The 14,337-nt window shown below is 61.8% G+C and overlaps 1 protein-coding gene across 2 annotated transcripts; it reads left to right on the forward strand.

Annotated features, from left to right (window-relative positions):
- Positions 1-249: 249 nt before the first annotated feature.
- On the forward strand, positions 250-4,140 carry LOC119233822 (uncharacterized). Of its 2 annotated transcripts, none has more exons than XM_037496453.2 (2): positions 250-1,072; positions 3,047-4,140. In XM_037496453.2, exons 1-2 carry the CDS (start codon positions 298-300, stop codon positions 3,298-3,300), a joined length of 1,029 nt encoding a protein of 342 aa, XP_037352350.2. In that variant the 5' UTR covers positions 250-297; the 3' UTR covers positions 3,301-4,140. The 2 variants fall into 2 exon arrangements, 1 of the variants encoding a protein (XP_037352350.2); XR_005122484.2 differs by having other exon boundaries at positions 883-1,072; positions 3,042-4,140.
- The last annotated feature ends 10,197 nt before the right edge of the window (positions 4,141-14,337 follow it).

Below are 14,337 nucleotides of genomic sequence, written 5' to 3' on the forward strand. Positions count from 1 at the left end.
AAGGAGGACCTTTGCAGCTGAAATTGTCAAATCAAAGCCTGAGACAGGACCACAGGTCTGGGCCCTGCAGAGCCTCCTGGAGCTGACACTAGCATGTAGAATGCCAGACCGACTGCCTGGCCCCTGCCCACGCCACTGACCCTTGATGCATCTCAGAGCCTGGGGCCCAGGAAGAGGCCCCGCGGGCTGTGCATGGAATGGAGGGCCCGCTGCAGAAGCTGGGCCTGGTGGGACAGAGGTGGAAGCCTGGGCAGGCCAGACAGCAGCTCAGGTGGGTGGGCAGGGCCTCCACTGCCGATGGTGTGGGGCAGTCTCGACCGACCTGCTGGGGCAGCTGGACCCTGGAGACTAGGTGAGTCCAGGGCAATAGCCAGAATCACAGGGCGGCCCCCACTGCCCCTCTCCTCTCTGGGTCCCGCCAGAGACTCGCTGTGGCTAGCTGGTCCAGTGCCTGGCTCCTGGGGCTCTGGGTCCGGCCAGCACTTTCATTGGGGGCCCATCCCCCACCTGAGTTCTGGCTTCACTCTCAGCAGACCCCATGGGGCACCACCTGTGTCCTGGGGCTCCTGTGCAGGGGGTGCCTGCAGGGCTCCTGGCTCATGGGGTGCCAGGCAGCAGCTGGGCCTCCCTGCCGGGGTGGGGGCTCCCCATGTTCCAGGGCAGGCAGGCTTTTGGACAGTGCCTGCCCCCAGGCCCGAGTCTCCTACATGGGGAGCTGCAGAGCTGGGCCCACACGCTCCAGGGGCTACGGCGCTGGGCTGGGGAGAGCGGAAACTTTTCCTTTTCTTTTCTCCTTTGTCACCAGCATGCAGAGCAGCCGCCAAGGTGATGCAGGTGGGACCGACATGGCTGTGGTGCCCAGCAGGCATGCGCCACCAGGGCCGCGCTGGGCTGGGTCTCTGCAGCCAGGTCTGCGTCCTTCTTGGCCATCGGAGCCCCCCACCCCCGTGCATCCTGTGCCATGTCTTCCTGGGGCATTGCCTGGGATGGCCGTGTGGCTCCCTGGAGGCCAGGCCAAGCTTTCTCCCAGGTCCTCCTGTCCACACTGCTCATCTCCACGGATGCCTGGACGGTGAGGCTGGCTGGCAGGAACTCTCCGCAGAGCCCGGCCAGCAGATGTGGGGGCAGTGCCCCTGGCCAGAGAAGCTGCCCTCCTTGGGCAGAGATGGGCCCGCAGGCCCAGAGAGTGTTGGGGCCACTGGAGACCCACCTCCGTGGGTGGCAGAGGCAGCGTCACCCAGCCAGGGCCCCAGACAGCCAGCCACATGCCTCATAGGCTTGCAGGGGCACACGGAGGGGGTGGCTGGCTCCCACTGAGGCAGTGCACATGAGAGGGGGCTCCTGAAGCCCCTCCTAGGGCCCGGAGCCTCCTGCAGCTCACTGCATCCTGCTGGTGTGTGTCTGGCCCCACTGGCCACATCCATCTAGTTAAGGGGAAAACGTGGCTTCATTTTGCTCTTTCCAATGCCGTTTGCTCTAGCATCTGGCACAAGGTCCCCAAGGCTCCCAGTGTGGGGTGTGGGCAGAGGCTGCCATGCAGCCCCACAGGGTGAGGCTCCTAGGCGTCCTCAATGTGGGGCAGGGTGTCTGCAGGGGCCCCGGTACTGTCTGCGCCCCAGAGGCCTGTGCTTCCTCTGTGGGCACGTGATGTGGAGCTTCCAGGCCCTGCCCCATGGCCTTTGCCTGGACCTTCTGGCGGACGCTATCCGTGGAGCTGGCGTAGTATAGCCTGACTGAGAAGGAGGCTCCTCTGCTCTGCAGGACCCTGCTGACCCCTGACCAACCCTGACCCCCAACCCGGCCCCCTGCCAACCCCTGACCTGGCCACCTGCCCATGGACAGGGACCTCCAGCGAGACACACGGGGAGGGAGACCTGAGGGGAGGGGAAGGCCACGTGGCCAGGGGTCCCTGCTGCCAGTTCCTGTCAGGCCTGGAGTCAAACCATTAGGGCACAGCCTGGGCCCCACACAGCAGTTCCAAGCTGACGTCACAGGCTTTGGGGATCCAAATGTGTGGGCACTGCAGTAGCATGTGACATGCGTGTGCTGCCAAGCGAGCGTCAGAAGCTCCTGAGGCGCTCGGGGCAGGGGGTGGTGTGAGGGGGGTGGGTCCTGGAACCTGCCAGGTGTGGGCAGGATGCTGCAGCCTTTCACCAGAAGAGATCAGGAAGTGAGAGGCTAAGCTTTATTTTGGGCTGAGGATGAGAAAGCAAGACTTGTTATTCCAGAACCTGAGTGTGAGCACAGATGCATGTCTGGTAGACTGGGCAGGCCCCTCCTCCACACAGCAGGAAGCTCCAGTCCTGCGGGTCGTCCTCTGTTTCCTATGGTCCTCCCTGCCTCTCTCCCTCCTGACAGTCAGTGCCCACTCCTGGGCAGTGGTGTGGGGCTTCAGATGAACACATTCATGCAAGTCAAGTCCACATCCATGTATGAGAATGAGGAGCTGCAGCTGTGTGCGGAGACAGTGGGCCTGGGGGCACAGGTGCCACCTCTGAGGGCAATCAAGCCACCCCTTGCTGCTTTCTGCTGCCACTGGGGTATTCGTGATGCACATGCTATCGATGGCTTGTTGCTGTCTTCACAGGCTGGACTGAGCTGCCAAGCCTCAGTGCTCCTCTGAAGGGGCCAGGAGACTTCTCACCCCCCAGCAGGGCCACAGGGGGAGTCAGGTCATGCAGAGCTTCCCCAGCTGCCCTCCAGGGTCTGGCTCTGTCCCCTGCACAGGGAGGCATCACACTGGACAGCCCACACTGAGTCCCTCCCAGATGCTTCACCTTGTGTTTCCATGGCTCCAGACCTGGCACCCCAGGGCTCGTAAAAGTGAGACAGGCAGGACTCGGTCTCCCCATCAGATAGTGCCATCCCCTCAGGCACCCATGGGCTCTGGATCTTCAGACAGCACCAAACAAACCCATGATGCTTGTTTTAAGTACTGATGAAAACCCACAGCTGACCACTGGCTGAGCCAGGCCTCTCAGTGGCTCATCTGTGCTCCACCACCTCTGTGGAGTATCCTCACCTCTCCTTCTCTGCTCAAGCCTAGGACTCACGGTGACACAGACGCCTGGCATGGGTGCCTATCTTGGACCTGCTTATGTCAACACAAATCCACCTTGTTGGTACAACATTTTGTTCAAGGGCCGAAGGAGCAAAGCGGAGCCAAATAGCAAACCATCTGCACTTTCAGGTTCCCTCCACAGCCGTTTTAAGACCCCTTACCCCGTGAGGGTGGGCATGGCTCTGCATGTGCAGGGAAGAAGCTGGACCCAGCTACTGAGTGGCCACTTCAGGATTTAGCCCTCATGCTCTTCTGCTCAGAGTCCTTGGCATTTCTACAGCATGGTCAGGGTGTCCTTGGCAAAGAAGCTTGAAGTCTAGAATCACTGATCGCTCAGGGGCACCATTTACTAAGCCCAGAGAAATGCCTCTCAGACAGATCTGCCAGCAAGCGCCCCTGAGGGCTCTGCCCAGCTCTGCTTGGAGGGACCCTAGAGCCCTGAGTCAAGGCAGTTCAGAGACTGGTCATGGCAGTGCCACTGCTTTCTAGGGACCTAGCACCCCCTCTCTCCCGGGGGTCCATAGGTAGCTTCCATGATCTACAAATAAAGCACCTGCCCCAGCCTGTTTCCTGAATTCAAAACCTGTGAGACTGCAGAACTGGCTGGTGGATGAAAAACAACCTGGCCCTCTGGGCAGAGCGTCAGCACCACGGACAGCGCCACGGACAGCCTCAGCAATGGCCACAGGGAGAGCGCCACGCCGCAACCCAGCCGTGGACCAACGTGTCAGAACCACGGACAGCGCCACAGACAGCCACGCGCCGCGGCCGTACAGGGCGTCAGCACCAAGGACAGAGACATCAGCTGCATCAGCACCGCGGACAGCCCCCGCGCCTCCCGGAGGGGAAGCCGAGGGGGAGGCCTGGGGCTAGGGTGCAGCTTTCTGCCTGGGGAAGGATAGAGAAGAGGCTTTGTGTTTGCTCAATGACTCTGTTTTGGTTCTTCTTTCACCAAAAGTCTAAGAGCACGTGGGCAGGGGCTCACCTGTTGTTTGGGTTCTCCCTTCTCTGTTGTCAACAACGTCTACAAAGAGGCAGACAAAGGCAAGTTTGCTAAAAAAATAAATAAAAATAAAAGAAGCGGCTTCTTTTGTTTCCTATCTGTTTCTCTGGAAATATCTTTCGCGGGGAATTTTTAAAGGAATGCTTCTTGGATCAGGCCCTTTGTGTCACAACCCCCCCTTTATGATCTAGAGTCCTTCAAGAGCATCTTGCCCACCAGCGAGGGGAGCCCCCAGAACCTCCAGGCCCTTGGGGGTGGCAGCACTGTCCTGGACCCTCACTGATGCTGCTAGAGGGGGGAGGGCGGGGGGCGGGAAGCCTGAAGGTCTTGATGCTTTGTGGAGTCCAGACTTAGAGCCTCAGCCAGAGCTGGCCACCAAGCCCTCGTCTGTGGACGTGCACCCAGTGCATCCAACCCCCCGGTCTGCCCATCCGGCCCCATGGGAGGCAGGTGCTCTCAGATCTCCTGTCTCCACCCTGGACTACCAGCTCCCACAGAGCCCAGGGCTGCCGTCCTCCCCAGCCCCTCTGCCTGGCCAGGGTGTGCTCCTCCTCCACGCGTCCTGACCTTGCACCCTGGTGCAGGGGGCATCTCCCCATTCTGTGACCCTCTGGCCCCATTTCAGCATCAGCTCTGCAGAAGTTCAGTAAATATTTATAGTACTAAATTGAATCTGAAGTCCCTCTAAATGATTCAAGATGTTGGTGGAAAACCCAGCTGCCAGAAGGTGCTCCACAACCGAGAGTGGGGGCAGGTCAGCCAGAAGGGGTGCACCTCCCTGAGTCGTCAGCCAGGAGGGGTGTCTCTGCCCAAGTCATCAGCCAGGGGTCCTGCAGTCGGTCACTCTTCATGTTTCACTAACCAAATTAGACCCCAGGCTGACCACACAGTTGCTACGGGCGATGTCTTGGAGCAGGAGCTTCAGTCTGGAACAAGGTTGAGCTGGTCCAAGGGAGAGGCCAGGCAGGGCTGAGATGGGCTTTGAGGTTTAGAATCTGCTCCCTTTGCCCCCAGATCTCATCGGTGGGCAGCAACCCCTAGAGACCCCTCCCAACACACGGTGTGGGCAGAGGGCTCCTGGAACCGCAGCCCCTGCTCCTGGACCAGAGTTTATGGGATCGGACCCTGTGGCTGGGTGTGGGGGAGGCAGCTGGCCCCACTGAAGTGTGAACGGGCGTGCGTGGGCCTGCAGCCATCATGGTGACCTCACCCTGAGATGTCAGTTTACCCCACACCACAGCCGCCAGCCCAGCTGCTGCTCTTTCACCTTCTCCAGGATCCCCTCACACTCACACCAGGACTGTGGAGCTGTCAGGGCCAGGTTGCTGGCTGTCAGCACCCACACTGAAGCAGCCAGCCCATGCTGGGGTGCCCTGGTCTTCCCCTGCCCACTACCTGCCACCCACCATCATGCCTGCCAGGGCCCCGCAGCCCCCCATTGCCCATGAGCTGGAGAGACAGTGGTGCACCCCAAAGGGGTCAGATGATGGCACCTCCCTCAGGCAGAAGTGGCTGGGCCCAGCCCTTGTGCCCCTTTTTCCTGGCAGCTCACCCCGGGCCACGGGACCGTGTACTCCCTGAATTCGGGGGCTGCAGCAGGCAGGTGTAGCCTTGGCTCACTTCCAGCACAGACTGGGGCTCTGGGGTCCCTGGGGGTGCTTCCACAGCCCCCCTCACCTCCCAGAGACCCCCAGACACCACAGCTTTGGGGGTTTCACAGATGAAGGTGAGAGGCTCCAAATTTCAATCTCCAGCTCACTCTTCCTTCACCTCAATTTTAAAAAACCATCACTCCTTCTTCTGTGGCTGCTGGGGCTGCCCTGCTGCCAGGGGCAGTGGCTGGGGGCAATGGCTGTGGGCAGTGGCTGGGAACAGTGGCTGGGGGCAGAGGCCATGGCCCCTGGCACTGGGCAAGAGGCCTCAGCCACCCATGTGGCCTTGGCTGGGGGCATCAGGGGGTATTGTCTGCTGGGGCAGCACAGCCAGCCTCCAGGGGAGGGCTCTGGGGGTGGGGGTAGTTTCAGGGCTCATGGCTGACAGACCAGCCCCGGGGGGTGGGGTTTGAGTTCCAGGGAGTGGGGGCACCGCCTTGGGGTGGCAGCTGGCCTAGCCCAGCCCAGGTGTTGGTTGGCAGAGTCTGCAGGCCTCCCAGAGACCTTGCCTCCACCTCCCCTGCCTGCTCCTCCCACGCTGCTCTCCTGTTACTCACACCCGCGGGCAGCAGTGCATTGCGGCCTGAAGTCTGGGGGTGAAGTGGCTAGAAGAGGTGACCCGAGATCAGCACCAGGGAGTGGCTGCAGAGGGTGTGAGTCTCGAGGCCAGACGCTGGCCTGGGCAGTTGCCCTGGACCTCAGTGCTGTCCGCCCGTGTTGTTCCTGCAGCTCACAGCGGGGCGGGTGCCTAGTGGGGGCGCTGAGGGCAGCCAAGGTGAGGAGGGTCCCTGCCCACCTTGCCTGCCCCAGTCTGAGCTTAATTCATTATTCGCGACTCTGAGCGGGACAGCCACCTCCGCTGCCCACCGAGAGGAGGCCTATCCCCCTCTCCGGACCAAGGACTCATCAGATGTGCCCATTTTCTCTATCCTTAAGCAGCTAGGCAGGTGTGCTCAGCTCCACTCACTGACTGCTGTGTCCACTCTCCAGAGGACTCTGTCTTCTGAGCTGAGGAGGGGAAGGGGCAGGAAGGAGAGAGGGGAGGGGGGAGAGGAGCAAGAGTACGGAAGGCGGGGGGGCCCTGCAGCCGTGATCAATCCCATGTGGCTAGGCTGCCTGGGTGGCCGTGGGCAGGGTGGCCTCACGCTGGCCCCAGGCCAACGCTGCCCGTGGACTGCCGGGTGCAAGCCCTGTGCTCACAGTGGCTGAGCCCCCACCAGGACAGCATCTGAAATTCCAGCTCGCAGCTCAGTCTGTGTGAGACTGAACCACAGAACACTGACATAATATCATTGGATCAACGTTAAACAGTGAAACTAAAAATAAGCAAATAACTTAAGTTGGAAGAGGCACTTTCAAACCGCGTAGACTGTGCTAAGGGAATGGGTGAAAACCCAGTCTCCCCCAGCTCACTCCCTTTGGTCCCCCCATCTGGCTGCTTCATAGTTTATTGTCTTGACGTTGCTGAAATTCCCACCCAGTGACCTGTAGGGGCCAGGGCCAGGCACACAAGAAGCTTTCCAGCCCGCAAGAGTTTGTGAAGGCACCTCCTGAGAAAATGGCCAACTTCAAGCCTCAGGCTCTGCCACATGAGGAGCAGCAGACACCCATGTCCGGCCCCAGCCTTTGGACCTGGAGGGCTGACCAGGGCCGGGTCTCTGTCCCTGGAAAACTCATCTAGAACCTTCTTAGCAGCTCTCTTCATCCTTCAGTGCTCCTGGACACCTGGCCCTGCCTGGCAGAGACCAGGCCAAGCAGGCAGGGGTACCTGCTGTCCAGGCCCAGCACTGTGACCCGGTCTACCACCCCTCGCCAGCCGTCTGCCTGCCACGGGGCCTCAGGACCAGGATGCCGACCCTCAGGCCCTCTCTGGTTGCTGGTCCTCTGACCTGCGACCTCCCCAGCCAGCAGGCCTGTCCTGGGTGCTGCCCCAAGCTGGGTGGGGTCCCTCTGTCCCTCCAGAGCAGCCCTGTGGGCTACGCACCAGGGGAGGCAGGGAGGGTGGCTGGGCCTCTGTGGGGCCCTGGTGTAGGCCGAGACTTCTTGGAAGCCACTTGTTCTCCCCTTTCCATTTCTTCTTCCTTCCCAGTTCTTTCTTAAACAAAAACAAAGGAATTGTAAATGAGCCAATTCTTCACTGACAGGGACAGTCTCCACCACACTGGTGAGCTGGAGGCGGCACCGGGACCGTCTGCTCCTGCTGCGGTCTACGATGCCACCATCGCTGCGGTCACAGTCAGGGCTGGGGAAGGGAAGGGGTCAGTGGTGGTTCAACATCAGGATAGATGGCTTGCATAGGTGAGTGTGCGTGGACACATAGGGGTGCACCCACACACACACCCCAGGCCAGGGCAGGGAGAGCACACACTCATGCGTATCTGAGGCCAAGGTCCCAGACGCTGTGGAGGATGGGTGTCGCCCGGCCGTCCTCAAGACGAGACAGCCTCGCGCTCTGGAGGCACGTGAAGGCCACAGCGTTGCCACTGCGGCGGAACTTGCTTGAGATTCCGACCCCCACCCGATCCCCAGACAGATGGACATGGCCTGCACCTTGGGGGCCACCTCCCTGGAGCTCAGCCCCTGAGCGCAGGCCCCACTGGACCCCAGATCCACTGCTGATGAGTTACAGCTCCAACTTAGGACATGCCCACGGGAATTTAAAGGGCTCTGGGAGGGGCTGGACTGGGTCAGGGGCTGGGCTGGGGCTGGGCTGGTCCTGGGACTTGGCTGGGCTGGGGCTGGGCTGGGCTGGGACTGGGCTGGACTGGGCTGGGCTGGGGCTGGGCTGGGCTGGGACTGGGCTGGGCTGCGCTGGACTGGGGCTGGGTGGCCTGGGCTGTGTGTTGAGGAACAGCCCAGGCCATGGCCAGGACATCCTGTCTGAGCTGGTGTGAGAGCTAGAGGCACTGGGGTTCCTGGGAGCTGGGCCCCAAGGAGGCCTCGGTGAGCTCTGTGGGCACAAGACGGGGGCTCCCCGTCATTGTGCACCTACAGAGACAGCCCTACTAAGCCTTCCAGCCACTGCAGGCCATGGGGGGTGTGGGCACGGGCTATGGGGGTGCTGCTGGATGACTGGCTGGAGGCCCCACAGCAGGAGGGGATGGGCTCAGTGTCTGGGGCAGCCCCTGGGGCCAGTCCTCTATTTAGCTGGCTCCTGTGAGCTCAGAGGAGTGCTTAGGAACTAGTGCTCCCAATCCCTTGTGCCTGATGGTCCTCTGGCCCCAGCAGAAAGGGCTCTCCACTGCCAAGCCAAGAGGAGACCCAGGCAGGCTGAGTCCACAGGCGTTGCTGCCCTTCCTTTGCCGTCCAGGGGGCACAGCAGTGGAGTGGGGTGGGCCACAGCCGGCAAAGCAGTCGGCAGGGCAAGCACCACTAGGTGGGCCCCAGATGCCCCTTGTCTGCAGCGGTGGGGCCTCAGGTGCTGCTGGCCTTGGGTCCTGGCCCAGCCCCCACTCCCTGCATTGCAAGTTCTGGCAACAGCTGGGACCGGGGCTGGCAGAAGCTAAGCCAGGAGCTCCTGGACGCCTCCCGGCCCCGTCTGCCACGTGCTCTCCGAGGCAGAGGCCACAGGGGCCCTGGGCCGCGTGGTGGATGGGGGAGTGGGTGGCCAGGGCACCTCCATCCCGGGGAGCCTCCTGCCCTGACCATCCGTCAGGGCAGACTCTGCCAAGTTTGGGGCAGGTGTGAGGTGAGGGGTTTGCGCTGGCCTATGACGACCTCGTCTTGGGACCCCAAGCTGGTGGCCAGACAGCAGCCAGCCCAGGTAGGCAATGCAGCCCCGGGAGCGTGAGCGGAGCCCACTCCTTCTCTGGAGAACCTGCCCCTCAAACCCAGGCTGGGGCCAGCAGACGGGCACCCAGACCACCGCCCATGTCCCCTGACACCCACCGGTGTGAGGGGTCTCCAGCAAGTGTGTGCGGCTCAGTCACCCCAGGCCCTGCCCCAGTCATCCTTCCCTCTGGACGCTGCCTCTGTCGTGGTGCCCCGGCCCAGCCCAGCCATCTCCAGGGCCCACATGGAAAGCCGGCTGCTGGGGGTCGGAAGCCTGGATGCCCGTGTGTGAGGAGCCACACTGGAGCCGGGATGGATGTGCCTGCCGAGGCTGCGCTGTCTGCTCAGGAGGAGGCGTCCAAGGAGGCCAGGTGGTGAGGGGCAGAGTGGTGGGAGAAGCCAGGACTCACTCCCCGCGCTGTCTGTCTAGCATCTTCACCCCACGTCAAATTCTCACCCAGTTTTCCTCTTCGTGGCAACCCCAGACTCAGGCATGACCCCTCTTCCCTGGTGGCTGCCCATGCACGGGGTTTCTTCCTTCAAGTAGGAAATGGTTCCCCAGCGGCAGTGCTTACCGGCTGGGCCACCTGGCCCTGCCGGAGGCCGGGCACCCACAGCCGCAATTGAGGGACTGCCGGGCCCTTCGTGGCTCTAGCTGGCTGTGCAGAACCTGGACCGCCCCGCCAGGACCCCCGCAGAGCTGGGGCTTCCCCAGGAGCGCATTCCTGGGGGGGGGGGCATGGAGTTGGAGATGCTGGGAGGGTGGTGCTCAGCTGGGAGCTGCATCGGCTGCTGACTCAGGCGCAGACCTGCAGACGTGGTGACGCTAATTCGGTCCTTTGTTCCTGTCCCAGCCCTCATTAAAATCATCTGCTCTGATTGTCTGGAGTTATTTTTGTGCTTCCTCTCCCTCGCTGTCTCCTGCTACCACAGTCAGCAGCAGATCCTGGGGGTCCACACTGCTGGGGGTCCTGGGAGCTGGGCCAGGCCTCTTGGCAGCCAGAGGGCAGTAACCTGGACCCGGGCCTGGCCCGTCCCTGCTGCCCACTGGCCTCGCAGCCACCTCCTTGGAGACCACATCAGGGTGTGATTGCGGGTGACCTGACCTGCCCTGCAGTGTCAGAAGGGACTCCAGGTATCCGGTGAAGACCCAGGGACAGCTGGGGGTGCTGGGCCTTGACCCGCCCGGTGGCCTCAGCACACTCCCCTGCCTGCTGAGCGCCCTCTGGAGCAGGGGTGCAGGCTGCGGGTCAGAGGTGAGTGAACATGGCCTGCCTTGGAGCCTCACCTCTGCCCCCAGGCAGCTGGGACGCTGCCTTGACCCGTACTTGCTCAAGCCAGCTCCCGCCTCCCCTGCTCCCTCATCTTCCCCCGCTTCTCCCTCTTCCCTACTCTCCTGCTTCCTCCTCATCCCCTGCTCCCTCCTCTCTCTCCCTCCTCCTCCAGCACAGAGGCTGCTGCATTCACAGCTTCATCCTTCCACCACTGACATATTTTAAGGTCTTGGGAAGGTCTTTAATTGGCTGGAACACTGATAGCCATAACAGCAGGCTGATGGCCCGTGGGGCACAGGTCACACTCATGTATGAATTAGCCAGGAACTGAGTCCTCCGTCCTCCCCTGGGCCAGGGCCTACAGGCTCGCAAAGTGGCCCCAGAGGCCGGGGTCGGGCGGGACCACACAGGCTGGGTCCAGGGCCGGTGTGCACTCGTTGGGGGCAGCTGAGGCGGTGGCAGGGGGTGGGGGGCTGAGGGGAAGCAGGGACTGTGGGGGAGGGGAGAGGTGGGGGGGTGAGGCCCTGGAGGGAGGGGGCCAGGACTGTGGGGCAGGGGTGGGGACAGTGTGGGCCTGGTCCCCATGTTGGCTCCCTGTAGCTGTTATCCAGAATCTGCTGCTGAGTTGCGTGAGCCCCAGTCGCAGCCATTGTTTTCAGACCAGCACCTGTAGTCACTGAAGTCTGCCCACCCTCCCACCCCACACATGCAGCGTCCCTGTGCCCGGCCCTTCACCCAGTCCTGAACCCTTGCTCAGGGTTTCCTGGGCCAGAGCCCCAAGTGCATGGAGAGCTCGGCTGCCCTGGAGGCAGCAGACACCCGCTTCTTAGAGCTTTGTCCAGGTTACTGCCCTTGCCTGGCCCTGGGGCTGGAAACCCCAGGTGAGGCCTGGTATGCCCTGAGAGCCCAGCACCCATGGGGCCTGATGGCCCTGTCCAGCCAGTTGAAGGACACAGAGGACACAGGAGATGGGGGCAGAGGGAGGCTGGTGCATGCGGGGGCGGGGGCCAGCCGGCGGGATGCGGGAGCCTGCAGGGAGCAGCTCAGGATGTTTCTGGAGGATGGCCATCCCCGGGCAGACAGGGCCCAAGCTCAGGACATACCCAGGCATCACCCAGAGGTTGCCCAGGCGAGGGATGTCAAAGGGTTTCAGGGAGCGTGCGACAGTCTCCCCCTCTACCCTTAGGACCCGCAGCGGGAGCAGGGGCCTGGCAACGTGGAGGGAGGCCAGACTGAGGCCCCAAGGCCAGCCGCACGGCTCTGTGACCTGGGACCAGGGAGGGGCTTCGGACACCACGGGCTGACCACGGCCCACGTTCCTCCGGCAGCAGGACCTTGGCTGGCCCTGCCCATTCCCCTGAGTGAGCATGGGGCGGCCCAGAGGGGCTAGCATGGGCTAAGAGCCTGGGGGTACTGAGGTGGGGGTACTGAGGCGGGCACGGGAGGGAGGCTGAGCTCCAGGAGCTCGTGGCTGAGCATGGCAGGAAGGGCGGCCAGGCCAGGCCGGCTGTGGCTGCGGAGGGTGGCCTGGAGGGGCTTCCACTGCTGTGGATTTGGTGTCTGTTTGTTCCTTGTTTCCAGTTTTGTTTGCTCTAAGCGATGCTTGAAATGAACATATACAAAACGGGGAGAGGAAAGAAGAGGTTCTTGCTGGTTGCCTTGAAATTACCCTCCAGGCGCCAGCAGTCAAGAGCCCAGGGGCCGATGTCCTCACACTTTGTTTCTTGCTTCCACCCTCTTCCTTCCCTTGCCATCTGCTCCTTTCTTTCTCTCCCGGTTCTTCACTTTTTCCTCTCCCCACCCCTCTCCCTCTCTCCACCCCCACCCCTCCCACAGCAACAAAGAAGTAGATGCACATGGTGCCCTCTCATTGTGCCAGGGCCCAGCCCCTGCCTGTGCCACCTCTCCCTGCCTGTGCCACCACCCCCTGCCTCTGCCGACTCTCTCTTGCCTGTGCCACCTCCCCCTGCTTGTGCCACCTCCCCCTCCCTGTGCCACCACCCCCTGCCTCTGCCACCTCCCCCTGCCTGTGCCACCGCCCCCTGCCTCTGCCACCTCCCCCTGCCTGTGCCAACTCTCTCTTGCCTGTGCCACCTCCCCCTACCTGTGCCAACTTCTTGTGCCTGTGCCACCTCCCCCTTGCCTGTGCCACTTCCCCCTAGCCTGTGCCACTTCCCCCTTGCCTTCACCAAAGGTCCTCCCTCAGCCTCTAAAAGAGACACAGCCTCTTCTGTTAACTCAGGACAGAAGCAGGGCAGATGAACATTTCTCAGAGGTGACCCTGGGCATTAGCAGGTACCAGAGGAGAGACCCTCTGGATGGTGGGCCTCAGTTTGGTGGATTCAGATTATTTTTAGTTTGTAGCTGGGGAAGGGGGAGGAAGGGGTAACCTAACAGCAGGGAAGGAGCCCCACCCCATCTCATTAGAGCCTCATGAATATGCAAAGGAGGACTAATTGTCCTCTTCAAAAACTAATCATTCTGAATTTTACAAGCTGAATTATAAAACCTGACACACTTATTTTTCTCTTTTATTATATTTGTAAGCATTACTCCTTCTGTAAAGAAAATCAGATCCTTTTTTATCAGCCGCCGCCGTCTCCTGCTTGCCGGCTTCTCCTCCCTCCTGCTGAACGAGGCAACATCGCATGTGTATTAATTGCCCTGCAAAATGCACTTGAAGTCATTAGAATTCCCCATTCAAAACTATTATCTCGTGCCATTATGCCTGTGCATTATATTTATTTAAATGTGCCTCTTCTGAATTAGCTCGTTTTCCACAGCCAGTCAGGCCCAGACAGCGGCCAGCGGCCAGCGCCTAGTCCCCCTCCCTGGAGGCTGTGCGCCCCCCACCGTCCCCTCAGGGCTGCCTGTTCAGGCAGCTCCCGTCCACCTCCATGTGCCCAGGGCAGCATGAAGATACGAGGTCACGGTCCATTCTCCGGTGTACCCAATTGGCACTCCCAGCAGGCCCATCTACCCCCTCCGGCAGCAATGAAGCCTGCATCCACCAGATCCTGCCTGGCGCTCGGGTGAGGCCCCTCAATTCTTCCTCCATGCTGCTTCCCCATCCAGGGCGGGTGCCCAGATGTCCCTGTGCCCCCTGTGACCTAGTGTGTCCCACCATCAAGCTGCCCAACCCCACCCAGAGGCTGCTGACCGCTCATGTGCGGCAGGTCACCTGACAGCACAGTCAGCTCCCAGGCCCCCCCGGGCCACAGCAGGGGCTTGGACCCCAGTTCAGGGAAATCTGCTGCATGGGGAGCAGTGCCCTTGCCTGCCCCCGTGTGCCCCTGCATACCCCCTGATTGCTCCTGCCTGGTTCCCCCAGTCTTTGTGTGAACCCGCCTGCCCCACCTGCCCCCTGTGTGCCCCTGCATATCCCCCACGTGGCTTCTCCAGTCTCCAATTGCCCCCGTGAGCCTTTTGCTCATGAGAGCCCTGGCCCAGCTCACCCAGGCCCAGCGGTGGGTGGGGCTCAGCTGAGCTCCCCGTGAGCCTCCCCGGCTGCCAGCGGCAGGGACTGCCCACACGTGGCACAGGCAGTAGCAGCAGCCACCTGCTACGTCAGTTGGG

The sequence above is a fragment of the Talpa occidentalis genome, unplaced genomic scaffold (genome assembly GCF_014898055.3).
Source record: "Talpa occidentalis isolate TD23 unplaced genomic scaffold, MPIMG_talOcc4v2.1 talOcc4.8, whole genome shotgun sequence".
Classification (NCBI taxonomy): Eukaryota; Metazoa; Chordata; class Mammalia; order Eulipotyphla; family Talpidae; genus Talpa; species Talpa occidentalis.

Coding starts and splice junctions, on each gene's coding strand:
- LOC119233822 (XM_037496453.2), top strand. CDS start 298: ATGGTGTGGGGCAGTCTCGACCGACCTGCTGGGGCAGCTGGACCCTGG. Junction 1,073..3,046: donor TCTCCACGGATGCCTGGACG/GTGAGGCTGGCT, acceptor GCTCAAGCCTAG/GACTCACGGTGACACAGACG.